This window comes from Talpa europaea, assembly GCF_964194135.1.
Source record: "Talpa europaea genome assembly, chromosome: 1".
Taxonomy (NCBI): domain Eukaryota; kingdom Metazoa; phylum Chordata; class Mammalia; order Eulipotyphla; family Talpidae; genus Talpa; species Talpa europaea.
In genome coordinates, this window is record NC_140073.1 from 94,607,835 (window position 1) to 94,627,233 (window position 19,399).

Here is a 19,399-nt window from a genome sequence, read left to right on the forward strand (position 1 = left end):
CACTGCTGAGGGGAGCAGCGGGCGGCAGGAGAGGTCTGCGGCCATGTGGGACCCTCGCCAGGTGGGCAGGGATCGAACCTGGTGCTGCAGAGGCTGCGGGCAGCCTCGCAGCCCAGGGCTCAACCGCTGCGCCACCGGGGAGGCCCAACTGCCCCTTACATTTTAATAGAAACTGTACTTCCCTGGGATTTTGCAAAGTTTTTATGAATGTGTAGACTATAATTTTCAATGTAAATCTTTGTCTTTAAACATAACTGAAAATATTCCCAAGTCTTTGTTTACCAAGGGTATGCACATTCTGCTTGTAGGTTGAGTAAAGAGATGCATTCAGAGAGGCAAGGTAGGCAGTGCTATCTAAAACAATGATTTATATGTTTTAGTGTACAGATGACCCATTTTGGGAATTTACGAAAATACTGATTCTTCTTGAGTACTTGATGAATAGTGCCAGGGGAATTTTTGCAATGTAATAGGCAGCCTCAATTGCTTTAGATGCAGGTGTTTGATGGTCTTTAAGAAACACCATTCTAATAGAAAAGAAAGTTTTGGCTCTTGAGGGGAGACAGCAAAGAATTTGAAGGCTTCTCTAAAAGGTTTTCTGGTATAAATCTGACTCCCCTATTACTCAGTACAATTCGTAGATCTTCAATAACAATAGCAACAACTGTATTTATTGAACATTACTACTTGCCAAGCACATATTGGACACGGTTGCTTGCCAAGCACAGTCATGGTTCAGCCTTCGGATAATGAGATAATAAACTGTATTAGTATGGACTCCTTTCTTACAATTCAACAAAGCCACCTTAAAAAAATTGGTTTATAAAATTATGTAAGTTTCAGGTGTACAATACTGTAACTAGACATCTTTATACATAACAGCCTGGTCACTGACCATGTGTCTTTTCATCACAATATAATTGACCCCCTTTACCATTTCACACACCCCCACCCCCACCTTCCCTCTCTGGTAACCATTAATCTCTTCTTTATATCTATGAGTTTGTTTTTGTTTTGTAAAACACATTTTATCCCTTTTTAAATTGGGGAAAACGATGAGTAGGATTAAAGAAGTCCAACTAATATCATATATTAGAGAATGAATTATAGGATGTTTTGATTAGGAAAGACCTGTTGAACTACGAGAAACTTTTGCTAGTCTAAATAAAGGAAATTATTTGGAAAAGTCTCATCAAAAGTTATTTTCAGTCTTAGAGCTGTAATGGAACACTTGGAAAGTTGTCCTCTCCGCTCAGACTAGGAAAATGATTTCATATTTAGAGCTGAAGAATGCTTCAAGGCTCTCCAAAAAAACTAGGGCTGTGGAATGAATCTAACATGCAGATTTTTCAAGTCCAGTCTAGTGCAAGGATGGCCAACTTCTAAAGTTGGGAATGGAGAAGGAGAGTTATACAGTATTAACCATGTGTTCTTCCTCTCTTCAAAACTCCTCAGTGGCTCCCTGTTGTCTATCCTGTACACATTAGCTTATTATCTGACACCTGCCATTATCCACTCCAACTTACTGTTTAGATCCTTTGTGTCATTACCTTCATATTACTGAATCCCAGCTAAACCCTTTGAAGTTACTAGAAAATACTCCATGCTTCTCTATCTTTGTTCCCATGTTCCCCCATCTGGAAAACTGTTCTGTCTTCTGCCTTTCACACCATCCCAGGATATCTATACTGCCTGTCCTTCAAAACTCAATTCAAAAGCCACTTTCTTCAGGGATGTTCCTTTGATCAGCTCAGTTGGAAAGAACCTTACCTTTCTTTGAACTTCCAGAGGATCACATATGGCTCTTATCATATTCCACTTTGTATTACAGTGATGTCTGTTGTATCTCAGAGATGAGATTTAGTGCTTTGGAATTGAATGTTTCATTTTGTGCTTTTTATAGGGTCATGCATAATGTGCTCTGGATGAATGAAAATAAAATAACTAAATTTTTTTTTCTTTTACCTTGGTATTTTTTCATGTAAGTGCCTAGAAGCAAGAGACCTAAATGTGATAGCAAGAATTAAGCTGTTCAGAGGCAGGGGCTTGTTTAGTAAAATGTTTTCATCCAATAATAACCATGGGGACCCTTTTAAATAGGAGCACAGCTGGCACTAACTGCCTCTGGTGGTTGTAAACAAAATTAGAATTCCACAAGAACTTGTTTTCTTGGTCACCTATTATAGTAATAGGTAGAGTCTTAGTATTTTTCCTCATTTTCTTTGAATTGTCTTCTTTCTCAACATTCTCCTTACCCCCACCCCACAACACACATACATATACTACTATAGATGGCACAGTTTGGAAGCCTCTCTGAAGTTTCATAATTTTTGTTCTTTTTTGGGAAACAGGAAATATGTCTTACCTTGAGACCTTTGATATCTCCAATTCTTTGGGAGAATCTTGGTCTGTGTAATTTTTTTTTTCTTTGTGCAAATTGCTAGCCCCACAAGGGCTGAGATGTTTTGGCTAAGTTTCATGTCCTTTGTGTCAGGATACCTGATTCTGAGCCTACTCCCCCTACCCCATGCACTATTCTTGTCCCCTGCCATATTGTATACATTATTTCTGTCTATTTACAATATTAATGCAGTCTATTATTTTTGTCTTCTCCTTTTCTACCTGATGTCCATATTACCCATTGTAGAGGGTAAACTCCATGAGGAATATAGATTATTCTTATCAACAGAAGTCTGAAGAGCATTCAGCACCAAATAGTCCTACAAATTAGGGCTCACTAATGACAATGATGCTGGTTGTAATTATGGTTCATTGGAGGCTATGGTTCGCTTCCTCAGCCTTGGGAAAGAAGCCCAAAGACTTTGAACTTCTAGGAAGTAAAAATCATTCAAGTATAGTGAGCTTATATGCACGGAAACAAACCCCTTTGAATTTTTACTATCTTAAGTGAATTATTACAGGATCCGAATAATAAAACAATAATGGCTTAATGATGATGACATCTAATTCATCCCCAGGGTGTTTAGGCAGTTCATGTAGTGCTGCTAATATACTGCTGAAATGGAGTCAGTGACCCTGCAGCCCTCCCAAACAGGAAAAGAAACTCTGCAGTAAGTGTGTCCCTCCCGAGCTATTCATTTGCCTGAGGTTTCCTTTATTTTCAGATGTTTCAGTATAATTTCTTCCCTTAAACCTCAGGAGTATTAAGGTATAAGACAAACTTGAGTGGAATTATGTTTGCTCTTAGAGCTGCTTATCCAAATGTAATTTATGGAGCAGAAATGCTTAAAACATGCCTTTTTAATTTTTTTTTGATAAGTCTAACTAACAGCAGATTAACCTCAATTAAGTAATTTCTTATGTAATTATATGCATGGATAGAGAGGATACAAAGGATCAGAAATGTTTTGCTAGATGAGTGGAATTTCTAATTCTAAACCTATATGCAGAAAGACTTTCAGTGACACACTGTTAGATGTGGATGGAGAAAGGGGGGCACGTCATCAACAGAGGGAGGCCCCAAAGAAATAATCAAGGGCAGGCCAATGTGTGTCTAATAGAAAATGCCATGTTGTAGCATAGCTGATGAGTCCTGTTTACTGTGACTTACCTACTTAACCTAGTGGCACCCTGGTTGTAACCCCTTCATCTACTTCCTGGTGTTTCAGTTTGAGTTATAGTAGATTTGAACCTTAGTCATTAGGTGGGGTCCATTAAATGCTGTCTTTTTATCACCTGCAAAGCCGGCCTGTGTTTTGAGCAGCCTAACCTTCCTGGTGGCCAGTGGAAGGGAGATGGAACTAGCCCAAGCCTTGGTAAATTGGGGTAGGGACAAATGTGTAGATAATGTAGTAGATTCCTTTAGAGACAGGAGCCAAACAACACAGGCTTATCAGCAAGTGTTCTTTAGCTATGGCATTAGTTTGGCTGACATGTCTAGCCCTGAACCCACTGGGTGTATGCCCCAGAGTTACACGTTGTGTATCTAAGCTTAAAATATTATCCTTAATCTCTGAGTGAAGTGACTTGGATACGAAATTTGAAAGAGCTTTCATTCTTTGAACATTATGGAGGATGGTGTGTCAGTTATTCTTCTAAGTACTGGTATTCAAAATCAACACATTTGCACTCTTTTAAAAACTTTCTCCCAAAAAAAAAAAACAAAAAACCCACAACTGCCCCCCCAGGATGAACACTTTGCTACAATGTATTTAAAAGAACAAGGGTCAGAAGAGTCAGAAGTACTGAGTTTGAATCCTTGATCAATGTCTGTGTGTCTCTCTGTTTGTGCATCTGTCTGTGTGTATTCGTCTGTCATGTATATGTGCCTCTGTGTTTGTGTGCGTATGATTTAAGGCAAGTCATTTCATCTCTGAGCCTCAGTTACTCCATCTCTAACATAGAGATCATATCTACTTGCCAGATTGGGAAGTTTACTTCCCAACTTTTGAGTGAACTTAGAGGTCTAGAGAATATGGTAAGATGTAAAGTTTTATTAAAAGATAAATAATCTCTGGATAACAAAACATGCCGTCCCAGATGAAAAGATAATTGTATTCCTGGGCTTGCATAAATGAAGTCTTTTAGCAGTGAAGAGAAATTTTATGATCATTACTAGAGAAATTGAATTCCTAACACCGACTTTAATTTAAAGTAAAATATTTGCAAATGACACAGAAAGTTAATGCATTTTTTTTTTTTTTTTTTTTTTTTTGTGATTCTAAGGTTTGTTCTCCCTCCCTTCTTTTCTCCCACACTCCTCCCAGACTTTTTTGGGTCTCGTGGACTGAATGTTAAGAAATGGCTTTAGGCTGTTTTATCTTTGAGTGCTTACAGGAAATGATTTAAAATCCAAGAAGAGTTGTTACTCCCCACTCAGAAACATTTCATCCAGAAACTTTCAACCTACAAAGAGAGAGGTGAGGATGGTGGTGAGGCTGTATGGGTAGACCTTTTCAAGGAAATTTGTATTTTAAAAGCTCGTCAACATAACATCATTTTATATTGATAAATCACCATGCATTCAGGAATACATTTTTATCCTTAGGAATTGTGTCTGTATAGTGCAACTCAAGGCAGGGACTTAATTTAGGCAAGCTGCTCATATCAGTGAGGTTGAGCAAGCAGGTAAAACTATTGAAAATAGCCCGTGGGGTATGGAGCAGATCCGGAATGAGGATGATGGAAAACTACTAGCTTAGGTGGTTTGGAGTTTCAATGCAAAAGCCTAAAATTCTTATTTTTAGAGAAAAAAGTTTATATAAATACATCAATCACCCATCCAAAGTTCTTGAAAATAATTGTGTTTTGGCTGGATGATGAAATCTCCAATGTGTTCCCTCAAATGTTTCTATTGTCCAAATGGTCATGTTAAATATAGAAAGAAAATATCTGGTGAGCCAGGTGCTAGATTTGTAACTCAAACAATAGCTCCCTTTGAAATTAGACAAACAATCCTGAGTTTTAGGAAAATTATTCGGGCATTTTATTCTTCCTTGATAACAGAATCTCTGCATGTTGGCTGAGTTTTCTGTGAAGTAGCTATAATGCAGACCTACTGTGTCTTAAAGCATCAGGCTTTGTTATTTTCTGTTTCTTGGAAATATATTAGTTAATTACTCAAACAGTGTGAAAAATGTGCCTAAAACACAGCAACAAAAGCTAGATGAACATTCGAAGAAGTATGAGTTTATTTTATTTAAGGCCTTTTCCATAATTTCAGGGGAATAACTTTAAGAATACAATCAAATCTACAGCAGCAGTAAATGTATGTATCAGAGAAAGCCTCTTTGGTCATTTCCTTCTTAAATGTGAAGTAAAGAAAGCTGCATTTATCAATTGTCAAAAATAGAATTCACTAGTTGAAGGAATGCTAATGTGATATATGTTGCTCAATCAGATTATTTTAAAGAGATAAGCTTGACTTTCTTATGTGAAGACATTGCCTAAAAGAAAAAAATTAGAAGTTTCCAGCAACTTTCCACAGATTTAGATTTTAGGTACTGAAGCAATTAACCTGAGTTGCAATTCATTAAGAGTCTGATATATTAGTGTCTTTATATTTAGATGCAGGTGGTGTTTGCTGTAGCAGAGGAGAATACAGTTTGAGTTGTCATTGGTCATAGTATTTTTGAAAATTTGGATCATTGTATTTTTAAAAAGCATAAGTTTTATTTATATTTGAATATAATTGGCATCAGCTGTTGTCAAACACAATGCAACTCAAGGTGAGGACTTAATTTAGTTAAGCTGCTTATATCAATAATGTTGAGCAGGCAGATAAAATTATTGAAAATAGTCCATGGGGTATGTACTGAAATGATGATGGGAAGCTACTAGCTAAGGTGTTTTGGGGTTTCACTTCAAAAATCTAAAATTCTAATTTTTAGAGAAAATGGTTATCAGTCATTTCCTGCTAGCTTATTAGTTCATTTTCCAGAGCTCTTTGTTATTATTTTAGCCCTCAACTGGGTTATTGATAATTCTTGAGGGCAGTTGAGTTCTAACCAATCCTTTAGTGAAGTGATGGTGAATTTTTAAAAAATTTTATATATAGATACAGTGATGGTACTAGAAATGCCAAATATTTGATTTGTTTCAAAATTGTTCTCAGATTACAAAATTGAAAATAATTGTAAACTATACAGTGATTATTTTTAACAGTTTTTTGAGGTATAGCTTATATACTATAAAATTCACCCTGATTTTTAAATTAAAGGGGAATATTGATGTGTCTCACAAAAAGCCACTTCCATCTATTGTGAAGTACTAAACAGTGACAAAATATTTTTGTTTGATAGATGATCTTTAACAGTTCTAACGCTGTATTGAGCAAAACGTGAGTAGGACAAGAAGAATGTCTTGGTTCTCTGTGCTGGAGAAATACAAGTTCATATGGATTAAACAAATGATTAAACCTGTTAGCCTTTGTCAGTGTTGGGAAATACTAAAAAATTCCACTGTCACATAAATAGTAATCAGGTTAAAAGGAATTGCTAAGAAAACATCTTGAATTGTAAGTAGAAAAAAAATCTGACTACAGTTGTCTTGATTTCATGATGAATCTTGTTTTTCCGTTTAGAGCTGATTTAACTTTTTGTGTGTATGAAATATGGCAGATACACAGAACGATCATGAAACCTAAGAATCGCATAATTAATAAGCAGACTAGGGACAGCACCTGAGTCAAGTAGAACACTGCTAGCTCTCAGGATCCAGTCATGTTTCCCTTCCCCATCTCAGTTCTCCAGTTCTTTTGTATGCTAATCCCATCTCCCATGCATCGATAAGATATGTGATTCTGTGTATATGTGTATATATTTATACATGTAAATAAAACCAGCTATGTATATGTCCCTAACCATTAAAGTTTAATAATGCCTGTTTTCTAAACCCATATAAATGAAATCATGCGAACATCTTTTCTTCTCAGTGTCTGGCTTGTAAGATCCGTCCTGTAAGAGCATGCATTACTTTTTGTTCCTTTTTCTTGGACTATAGCATACCATCATATGAACATAATGAAAGTACTTAACCATTTCATAGTTTATAGATATTTGTCTTTACCTGGTTTTTAAAATTAGTGTTTATAATGCTACTTTGGACTTGAATGTCTATAAAACCTAATACGGAGGGGCATGGGTTTCTCAAAATATGACACTTTCATCCATATCATCAGCATAATATTTGTTCGAACTGCAGATTCATGGGTCCTGCCTTCGCTGTACATGTAAATATCACCTTAGGGGTTGGAGATATAGATATGTTGTCTATCAATCTATCTATCTATCTATCTATCTATCTATCTATCTATCTATCTATCTATCTATCTATCTATCTATCTCTTCTTATTTCAATGATGTCTTTGCAAAATGTTTTTGGGTCTTCAAATTGGTAACTGCCTTAGGAATCCATTAAGATCACAGAAATACATGTATACATACATTCCATACTCTTAGTGATAGACTTGTTGCTCATTTTTAAAAAAGATTTATTTATTTATGCATATAAGAACTGGAGTACAGGCCAGAGGTGTGGGGTGGGGTGGGGAGTATTCACCAGAGACAGAGTGGGGAACAGAACAGGCATATACACTGAAATACACTGCTGAGGCAAGACAGGAAAGGTCTGTTGCTAATCTCTTCTACCCCCGTCTCCTTGTGAGCCAGGTTTCTGGTCTTGTGGCGCACCTCCTTTTTTTTTTTTCCCTTCTGTTCCTGTCCTTCATCAGTACCACTGACTGTGTCATCTTAGAGAAGGACTGATCTTCAGTTTCTTTCTTTGCAGAGAAAGGATAAACACATTTACAAAGATTCAAAACCAGGAGTATATATGGATTATTTTCAGGACCATGTTCGTACTGTAGATGTGTTTTGACCTCTGATCAGCAGTATTAATCTGTTTGAATGTTGGCTCACTATGTCTTGCCATCATAGCTCTTTCATTCTTTTTACTTTACATTGTGCTTCTTGCAGGAACGATTCCAGGTGAAGAATCCTCCCCATACATATATTCAAAAGCTCAAAGGCTATCTGGATCCAGCTGTAACCAGGAAGGTAAGATGGATTTGTTTTCACTCTTTGTTGTTACTTCCTCATTAGCTGGCAGACACCACCTGCATTGGAGGAGCCCTTTCTTCCTCTGCATTATAGCCTCTGCCAGAGCCTTCAGGAAACAACCTTTGGAGACTGACAACAGGAAAAGACAAAGAAATAGCCATCCTTGCCTGAGGATGTGTTAAAAGTACTCTCCTGGGGTGGGAGTCACATACCCCCAATGGTTATTGAGACACTGCCATTTCCAATTACACAGAACAGTGAGTCCAGTCCAGAGGTGTTCAGGCCCCTAGAAAAGCAGGTCTAGCCAAGTGAACACTTGTCTTTCATGCCTTGATACATTTCCAGAGACCTTGAAAAATCACTGGGGCTTTGTCATTCCAGCTGTGCACTCACATCCTGTGTTGATGCTTTTAGCAGCTTCCCCTGCCATCCCTGTCCCTGGCCCCAAGAAGGAAAGGAGAGAATAGCCGATTCCATTCTCAACTGACTTTCTCCTTTTGCAAACAAACCCTGCTTTGTGCAGCTGCATAGTTGATATAAACTGAGGCCTCATGGTAAAGTGGGAACCTGGTATAGCCCTGAAGGCCTGGATGGGCCCTGGGATGGCTCAGGTCAAGCTGTGCTGGCTCAAGAAGAATAAGTGGTTCTTTGTCAGATAGCAGTTTCTTTTTGGTTGACCTTCCACAACTCCTGCTTTTAAGGACGAAGCAAAAATATCTTGAGCTGAATTCCCTTTGTTGTTTCAGGGTGTGACACATGAGAAAAGAAAGGTACACTTTTCCTAGTCAGCCACTGTTGCTAGGGTCCTTGGTGCCTGTATATTTTTGTAAGTTCTCTTCATCTTTTGTTTGCACTCTTAAATTCATACCTACCCCACCCCCTGCCACAAAGTCAAGCAAAGGAGAAAGGCTGTTACTTCCTTCCTAGAGTTTTCTGCTCAATTGTCTTTTGGTTAGCATGCAGACAAGTGGAAATAAAATCTAGCACTGATGATGGACTATAGTCCTTTGCTGTCAACTGGATACCATGTGACTTGAATGTGACGTAGCCTTGCCTTCTAAGAATGTACCTGTCAAAGTATCATCATATATTCCCCCTTACAAGTGTGGTACACACCTTTCTCTTTTTAAAAAGATCTTCTGTCAGACCCTTAAATGAGATAGCTGTTTAATTCTTGCTGTTTTCTTGTCTCCTTTCCCTGGGTTGTAACACACTTGCTTTCATCCTAATCTGATGATTATGGGTTAAGTGGAGACACAACATATGCACAAAATACATACTACACACACAGGCGGTTTCCTGGGCTTTTATTAACATGGGGCAGCAAGATTCTATTTCAGAAATACTTTCAGAAACTCTCCAACTTGTAAGCCTCCAGCCTGGATGGCCCAGACCCCAGCATTAGGTATGCTCATCTGCACTGAGTATGGTAGAAATGTGTTCATTTGTTCACAAGACAGAACTCCAATGCATGGAGTCAGTGTCAGCCCTGAACAGTTATCTCCACATATGTCAGATTCTGAAAAGGAGAAAATGTGCTTAGAGTCCTCTTCTGAGACTCCAGCTCCTAAGCCCCCAAAGAGGATGATGCTTGGAAGGAAGAACCGAATCCTCTTGTACAGCCCCTATTATCCTTTGGAACAATTATTCCTGGCTTTAAGGCAAAGAATGATAAAAAACAAACAGAAAAAGGAGCTGTTCAGAAAGTGTTTAGTGCCCTTGCAAATAATTTAGTGAAAAGGTTCAAGACAAAGGATGTCTTTTTGGCTTGCTCTTCATTCTGAAGTCTCTGCCCTAGACTCACCTGAGTGGCCTTGTTTGGTCTGTGCCTCATCTTTCACCATCAGTCATTCAGCTCAAAAAATAAAATGGATGTTGGATCAAACAGTCTTGCTTTAGTAAGATTTCTGTCAAGAACTGGCAGTAGGAAATGATCTGTTCTACTCAACATAATTTTCACGCTTAAAACCTGGAAAAAAGGAGATTTTGTTTGCAAGAAAGCACGGCTTACAGTTAAAGTGAGCTTAAGATTCTTGGCTGTATTATGGTGGGAGAAAAGAGAGGATGTCAAGTTAGGGCTTTCAATTTGAGCCAGGTGTCTAGACTGACACTCTTTCCATAACTGTGACTGGAGTCCTTGAATATTTCATTCATTAATATTTGGTTCACATTCAATACAAGATGCTAAAAAAATATTAAGCATATTCTATTTAGATTTTCTTCTAAATAGTTTTAAATGAAATCACTGGGCAGAACGAAGTACCTTCATTGGGTAGCTTAGACCAGCACTGTCAGCAGCCTTCTTGCTTATTAATACCAGGAGGTGTTCAGTCTGCACTGGGTGTTGGGGTGGGGGGAACAAGATACAGAAGGAGAAGGGAAGGTTCACATGTCTGGCCCAGGAAAAGGCTATAAAGACCAGGAATAAGGGAGCCTGCTTCTCTGCCGGCACTGCAGTTGTGAGATGAAGCCTGAATATGGGTCCCTAGTGCTTCTGTGGACTCATCCCTGGGCCCACTTTTTATGGGGAGAGATGGGCAAATGGTACAGACTGCTGTACCCTGTTCTTTTTTGCTGGTCCCTGCAGAATTTTGAATACATCATAGAAGTGCAAAGTGTTAACACTTGTTTATGGTTAGAACAGTAGATGCCAAGGCTTCTCCATAGTTCAGAGTCCAGCTGAAATTGAGGAGTTCCCAAGAGAAGAAAATACAGTGGAGAAATCAGTTTAGTTTTATCCCCGTTATCATGCAGTTGCCAAAGTGTACTGTCTGCCACCGTCAATGCCTACTAAGTATTAGCTGCTGTTGTTACTTTTATTTTGTTGTATTTTGATTAGAATTATTTTGTTTTGATATTATGCCTCTTAAGACCTTCCACAGATCCTCTTTTACTCTCTGATCCATGGTACTGTGCTGGCTGCCCTGTGGCAGATGAAGTATCTAAGGAATGACCTTGCCCTGAGTAAACATAAGCAGAGTCAGGGCACCGGCAGAGCCTTTAGGGAAGGAGTCAGAATGCCACATAATGCATAATTAGGAATTCTGAGTAGTTTTCTTTTTCTTTCTTTTTTTTTTTTTTAAAGATTTTTATTCATTTATTTATTTATTTATACAAACACTGGGCACAGTCAGAAGCGCGGGAGAGTGAGAGAACCCACCAGAGCCAGAGCGGGGAGCAGAGCAGGCAGAAGGACCGAAGTACACTGCTGAGGGGAGCAGCGGGCGGCAGGAGAGGTCTGCGCGCCATGTGGGACCCTCCTCTGGTGGCCAGGGAGAAGCGGGGATTGAACCGGTGCTGCAGAGGCTGCGGGCAGCCTCACAACCCAGCGCTCAACCACTGCGCCACCGGGGAGGCCCCTGAGTAGTTTTCTTAAGGCCACATGTATAGGCCGCCCAAGACTTGTGACTTGGAAAGAATGGCCACTCTGTAGCATTGACTTGAATAGAATGGCCACTCTGTAGCAGCCAGGGAACCACCTGGAAATGGTGCCCTCAGCTGGGCAGCAGTAGACTCCTACCTTATCAGAGGTCCTCGTTACCTGAAGGTTCTCCAGGAAATGCTGGGCTCAGATGTCCTTCCAAAATCTAGATGACTCTAAATGTCTCTAGATGACTCTTAGGCCTTTCTTGACAAAGTGGGCGAGGTGTCTCCCCCCCCTTCTTTTTTAAATTAATTATTTTATTATTTTTTAAAAGATTTATTTATTTATATAAGCATTGGGTACAGTCAGAACGCAAGAGGGTGAGAAACTTCACTAGAGCCAGAGCGGGGAGCAGAGCAGGCAGAAGGACCGAAGTACACTGCTGAGGGGAGCCCCGGGCGGCAGGAGAGGTCTGCGCGCCATGTGGGACCCTCCTCCGGTGGCCGGGGAGCAGCCTGGGATCGAACCGGCGCCGCAGAGGCTGAGGGCAGCTTTGCAACCCAGTGCTCAACCGCTGCGCCACCAGGGAGGAGGTGCCTCCCTTTTTATCATTGCATTAGGGAAGCTTTTATTTAATATATTTCAGGATATCTGAGAAGGCTTTTAGGTTGCTTTAGAATTGGCAATCAGGGAGAAACTGAGTCTCTTTGCTTCATTGGGACCGCAGAAAAGGGGTCAGGAACCCACCATGCTGAGCAGAGCAAGGTCAGGTTCTCCCAGTCCCTCAATCTGGAACTATCCTTTTTCAGCCTTTGTCCTTCCCTTCCTGTCCTTAAATGCCTTTTTCATTTGCATTGGATAACCCTGTTTGCACTGCAGTTGCCGATAGCAGAGGATAGGAATTCCTAATATTCTGAGCTGGAATTCACATAGGTTTTTCCTGAAACAGTGTCATATGAAGATGATTTGTGTCTGTAGCACAATGTCTATAGAATCTTCTCAGAAGGCATTGCATATCAAATGTCCTTCCAGAGTGACCTGAGACTTTAATCACTATAAATAAATGTTTCTATAGGAAATTGTCTTCTAAAGAACTGATAAATAATTCAACCATTGATACCTTGGGGATTATTTAGAATGGGGAAGGTCGATAAGTGCATTTGCCACCAGGGGATTCCCTGAAGAAAGACCTCAGGGAGTTCCGGAAGGGTAGCTGGGATTCTGGTAGGCAAAGGAATGAGGAAGGACACTTCAAAAGCTGGAGGAGAAGGGCTCCAGAGGAGGGACCTTCCAATGAGGACTCATGGGTAGCTGTAACTGAATGCATAGACACTGTTAGTACATGCAAAAAATAATTTGAATAACAGGACTGAGATTGCTGCTTACAAAGGTCTTCTTGCATTGTTGCCCTTGAGTGGCAACCGAGAACTTATGTTTTGGAAGCGTTCCCACCATTCCCTGATAGATGTCTTACTATGCCTAACCCGTGTGTGCCAACAATGTAGTCTATGCTGAATGCTTGCTTTCCTTCTCACAGTATGGAATTTGAGTATGTCCTAGGCAGAGAGTGCCTACGTAACCCCCAATAAAAACCTAGGCACCTACTCACAGTGAGCTTCCCTAGTGGACAGCATCTTACCCATGTTGTCATTTGTGCTTCCGAGGGACTTTGCCCCCACAGATTGTGCTTTCTCCTTTTTTTCTGTAGTAAATCCTACTTGTGAGGACAACTCAATTCTGAGTCCTGTTGAATAATTGATACTGCATGATCTTAGGGATCCTGACACATAAGTAAATAGGTGAATATTTTTGTACTGTGGGGTGGGGAAAAATAATCTACTTATTCAATGACATTTAGACATAAAATTAGTCATTTGTCCTAGTCCTTTCTCATTTGATACTGTTGATGAGAAAAATGTGTGCTTTGCAAAAAGAAATGTCAGAGAAACCCACTTTAGAAGCAAAAACATTTTCATATTGTATTAAACTTGTAAGTAAGGTGCAGTTATAGTGTTTGCTAAAATATATTTTTGTGAGAATATGTTCTTGAATTTTAGAAATTCAGACGGCGTGTTCAAGAATCTACCCAAGTGCTAAGAGAACTGGAAATTTCTTTACGAACCAACCATATTGGGTAAGTGTGCCATTTAACATTTTAGCTCTAAGGTTTTGACACTTTACAAAGTGATTGGATCATATCCAAAGAATTAAGCTTCCTTATTTTTCATTATAAGCGAAAAGACTGAAGTTTAGAACTTTCGTTAGTACTCGAAGTGCTCACTGTGCAAGAAGTTGTAGAAGCAGCACACATAGCCTGTGATTTTGTGTATTTATTAACAATTCTAAGATTCTTTGCCTGAATGCAGTGATAATTGCTTGGTTTCTCTTCAACAACAAATCAGGATTCCCCAGCAAAATATGTAGGAAAATCTGTTAAGTGTTCACAGGATTTCTCCAAGCTGGCTTGTTGAGTCTCTCCCCTTTCCTCTGTTCCTTGGCTTTTCTGACCAGACAGGGACAAAGCTGGGATGATGGCTCCTGACCCACATCATTCCACTTACTTTGTCCTAGGCTCTTTTTCCCATTATTTCAGGACCTGGAAGTATAAATTCACTCTGGGAAGGCCAAGCGTGGAGAATCTTTGCAGTAAACATTTCTGGGAGTTTTTCTTGAAATAGCATGGTTGCTTTGCGTCAAGCAAATAAAAGTTCTTTACATTCTCCCTTACTCCTGGGATGGCATAATTGTATAGTGTCTTAAAACAAGATGGTTTTTTTCCAAGGCAGAATGATATAGGTATCCTGGTATGTAACCTTATTTCTGCCTAACATACCTGTTTAACATCAGGCAAGTTATTAAACTTCTCTGGGTTTTGATTTTTGAGTTCTACGATAAGAATACTATAGACTTGAGGTCTTCTATGATTTTTCCCTGTGATGTTCTTTGCAGGTCTTTTAGAAATGAAGTTTTGTATATTTGCTACATTATAGTTTCACATATCCTGTGAAATATACTACATAAATAACAGTTTCTTTCTACTTAAGACTGTTTTGGAATGAGTCAGTCAATCAAATGATTAATTTCTATAGTTATTGCAAAATAAGCTTTTTTTATATTGTGAAAGTGCAAGACTGATTTATAGGTGATGGAGTGAGAATGTTCATTTCCTAATGGATAGCCCAGTATGTTTGCCACCTTGAGAAGAAAGTATTGGGAAAATAAACTGATTTTAACCTAAAGTTGATAATCACCTCTGTTCCAGAAAATGGATTTTATAGAACAGTGTCATAGAACTATGATTTTTCAACTAGAAAGTAAGCATTGCTTAATCCATTATTTTATGGGTTAAAAGAATTAAAGATCAGAGAAGGCGAGTAACTCCCACTAAGTCTAAAACTAGAGCCATGTGATTTGGATCAAAATGTTATGTTCTTTTCCTTATGTAGCTTAACCTGGCAGCCCTTTTTCTGAAAGGAAATAATGTCATTGGGACTCTGGGATGAAAGCAATGAGGCTTATCTGTTAAGGTTGAATGTGGTGGTGATTCAATGCACTTGGGTTGCCAAACGTAGGAAATTCAACTACTTCTCAATATTTGCAGATTGGGAACTAAATTCCATTTGGTAAGGTCTGACTCTAAGCTTTTGGCCATACTTCTTGACTGAAAATGGTGGAATGAACTGCAGCCAGGATTTCTACAAATTGTTAAAAAGCATTTCTTCAAGCATCGCTGAAGTAATGTGAAATTGACCATCAAATACCAAAGCTAGATGATCATTTCCAATACAGAGTTGGCTGACTAGAAGAGCCCTGTTTGGATTAAAGCCAGTGCAAATCTGCAAGCAATTGGAGTAGTTTGTTGTTTAGGATAGTATAGGAATGTTGCAAGACTCTTACAGTTCTTTCATCTTCAGCTAAAGTTTTTTTCTCTTGCCTTCCACCTTTCTGGAATATTCTGAAAGCTTTGGCTTTAGCAGCAGGAAGATTCATGAAGATGCATTATCTGGTTGTATGTAACCAATTACTGGCATACTCTTACATGGTATTAAATCACACATTAGGATTTTGCCCATTCTGAAAATCCAAACCTGAACCTGGACTCTTCATTGTGGAAACTAACTGGCTTGATCTCATTTGAATGGGAAATCATTTGAAGAATTACTCATTAAGAAAATAATCAGTACTACAGTGAGGTATTATGGAAGGCAAGGTTCCTATATACCAGATCCATAGTCTTTATTGCTAGAAAAGTAATTGTGTGCCTGTTTGCCTTATGGAAAGAGAGATCTTAGTTCAAATTTTTTGCCATGCCACATATGCGTTATTGATCTTAGACAAAGTACATAGACTTCCTGTATTTATTTACCATGTGATCTCATCTAACTTTTCACCTACAAAATCAAGATAATAATACTTTGTAGGAATGTTGTAAGGATTGAATGAGATAGCTTATAAAAGACCTAATATGGGATATGATACATAGTGGTTGCTCAGTATATAATAACTAGTGTTGTTTTACTTGTTAAAAATACTATATATAATAATAATTGTTATAGTATATAAAAATAATTCAACAGTGTTATGTAATATATCCCTAAAGAATTTGATGCAAAGAATGTTATCTTTTCTGTCTAGAGTGACTTGGCCACGTGGGTAATTGTGATTCCCAGAAATTAAAAGGAAGAATTATGTTTAAAGTATACTTGTCCTGAAGAAATTATTCTTGGCATATGCTTACTTTTCAAGGTTAAAGTCTGGGGCTTGCTGAGATAACATTCCAAACTAGAGCCTAGTCAAGTAAAAGATTTTTTCTGAGTTTTGATGTAAGTCTAAAAACTCTATAAATGGAGCAATCTTCTGAGAGAAAATTAATTTTCTCTGAGCCAAATTGAAATGAGAATTGGACTAGAAATAATCTCATTCACTTACTTTAGAACTATAACAATAGAGAAGAATTGGATTATGACTTATCCAAACCCTTGAAATGACTTGAAATAGCCTTGAAAAAGGAGCCTAGTTCTATTAGAACTCATTGGCCATGCAGCACAAGGGGGCAGATGTCATCGTGTTTTGGATGTCAGGGTGATAACATTCAAGTGATCGTGATGGTGGTGAGCTGCACAGATATATGGGCTTTATTCACCATGGAATTGAGATGTGGTCTGTCTCTTCTTGCAGGTAATTTATTTTACTAAAGTTGCCTATTATTGTAGAAGATTACTTTTATCCTGAGTGCAAGGTCATAGAAATCTTGAGAGATGCTCGTTTTACTTTATCTCATTGGGGCAGTTGAGAGAATGGGCATGAGGTTGCAGGAGGAATGTGCAAGTTGGCAAGGAGAGGAGATTTATAGAAAGGGGAAGGAGCTGAGGAACTACTCAGTGAACATCTTCCCCCCAAGACTTCCTGGATTCTTTGTGAAAAATTTCTGGCCAATCCAGGCCAAAGGAGGAAAAAGAGAAGGAGAACTAAGTCTGTGTTTAAGAGATGTGTGTGTGTGTGTGTGTGTGTGTGTGTGTGTGTGAAGTCACTTTAGGATTAGTTCATTCTTGGTGCTTTCTGGAAATCTTACCATCATAATTTTGTCATTACGTGTGTATTAGGTATGCTAAATTTGTTATTTATTTCTTTGAAAAATCTTTTCATTATTGCCTTTTATCTCTGATGAGGTACGATATAGATGAAAAAACTGAGCCTGCTATTAAGTATCTTGTTCAAGTCCTAGAAGCACTGAGATTAGAACCTAGATATGACTAAATCTAAAACCCAAATGAGAAATTATCAAATTTTTGATTTTAGAACCCTTTTTACTGTCTTGAATTATTTTGTATCCCAATATATGCTTTGCTTTCTATGGATTTTATCTTAGTGTTTACTGTATTGGAAATTTAAACTGATAGGTTTTAAATATGCATGCTAAATAGAATTTAGTGTTTAATAATGCATAGTTGGGAAATATATTAACATATATTAACATAAAATAACATAAAATAACAAGATATTATAGCACATATAACAAGTCATGAAAAATAACAACTTCCAGAACAAAAAAAAAATTAAAGGCAAGAGTGGCATTGATTTGTGTATTTACAGTCTCTTTAATGTCTGATTAATAGATGGCAACTGGATTCAGATATCTTTATCTACATTTAACTTGTTGTGATACTGTGTCTTGGCTGATGTATTAGGAAGAAAATCTGACTAACTTACATATATAATACTTGGGAGGAAGAGTTTTTAGTAAGCTACTTAGAACTGTGGATATTCTTTGATAATATACAAACATTTAAGAAGTTGTAATTAAAGTTGTTGCAATGTGGAATCTGAAACCATATCAATTTTTTCTGTACTGTTACAGTAAAATTCATTTACTGCTTATACTTTGGGTCTCTTAATGCATAATTTTGTAGCATCATGAATTAGTCATTTGGAAATACTGTTTTACTCAATTATTCTGATCTTTCAAACATTACACATTTTATTTTACATTGTAAAAGCAATCATGTTTGTTAAAAATTATCAGTCTCATCAGAATATATGTTAGGTATTGGGGTGAATACATGTGTTCTCAAAATTCTAACTTTTTGTTTGAACGTTCAACTTTTATCTGTGACAGCAAATACCATCAGTTTTCCTTAAAATTACACCTACTTCATTCACTTTTGAGAAAATATCTGCCTTATATTTAAAACAGAATAACTAATTTGTCATCTTACATTCAGTGGCTCGTTCAGTTTCAGCTCAAACAATTATACAGATGTTTTTCTTCAAGACATCTGTGATACTTGATCCAACAGGTTGCTTTATGTGGACTCTTCACTTAGTTACACAGAAAATTAAAATGATGTATAGACTCATGTTCGAGATACTGTGGGTTTGGTTTTAAATCAGTGCTATAGGGTGAATTTCTAATAAAGATAATCACAACTTTTTCATTTCCCAGTGCATATAAAAGTTATGCTCACACTGTACTGTAGTCTACTAAGTGTGCAATAACATTAATTAAAATTGAGACATAGACATGACGTGAGCACATGCTGATGGAAAAATAGACTTGCTCAATGCAGGGTTGCCACAGATCTTCAAGTTGTGGAAAAATGCAGTATCTTCAAAGTGCAATGAAATGAAGCTCAAGAAATGCCTGGGTGCTCAAAAAGCATGTGTTAATGTAGTCAAATAATTTGTATTGTTTCTCTAAAGACTTTTTTTTTCCTTTTACTTTTTGCTTTAAACAGACACTAAGAAGTCTTAAGTTAAGCTGACTTGTTTTTCCCCTCTCAATTGCATGGGGTGAAGAGTACAATATGTAGGTGTATTCTTTGGCAACAGTTGTTTTTATCCACATTTCTTTTGTATCACAAACACAGGGGAAAAAGCAACCCTGTCTTAATATTTTTATGGCAATAGTTTTAAATTCATAGCCCCCTGAGAGGGTGTCAGGGACCCCTAGTGGTATATGGATTATACACCACTTTGTGACGCACAATAGATTTGTTAGCTCAAGGTGAATTTGGGT

The 19,399-nt window shown here is 38.0% G+C and overlaps 1 protein-coding gene across 4 annotated transcripts in view; it reads left to right on the forward strand.

The window, feature by feature from the left end:
* The window catches only part of FMNL2 (formin like 2), a gene marked incomplete at both ends in the record, with an annotated part of 274,318 nt that overhangs the window by 170,531 nt on the left and 84,388 nt on the right, over positions 1 to 19,399 (forward strand). For all 4 annotated transcript variants that reach the window (XM_084238495.1, XM_084238497.1, XM_084238496.1 and 1 more), the window contains 2 exons: positions 8,436 to 8,516; positions 13,941 to 14,017. In XM_084238495.1, the coding sequence (XP_084094621.1) occupies positions 8,436 to 8,516; positions 13,941 to 14,017 (158 nt within the window). The remainder of the gene's footprint in view (positions 1 to 8,435; positions 8,517 to 13,940; positions 14,018 to 19,399) is intronic.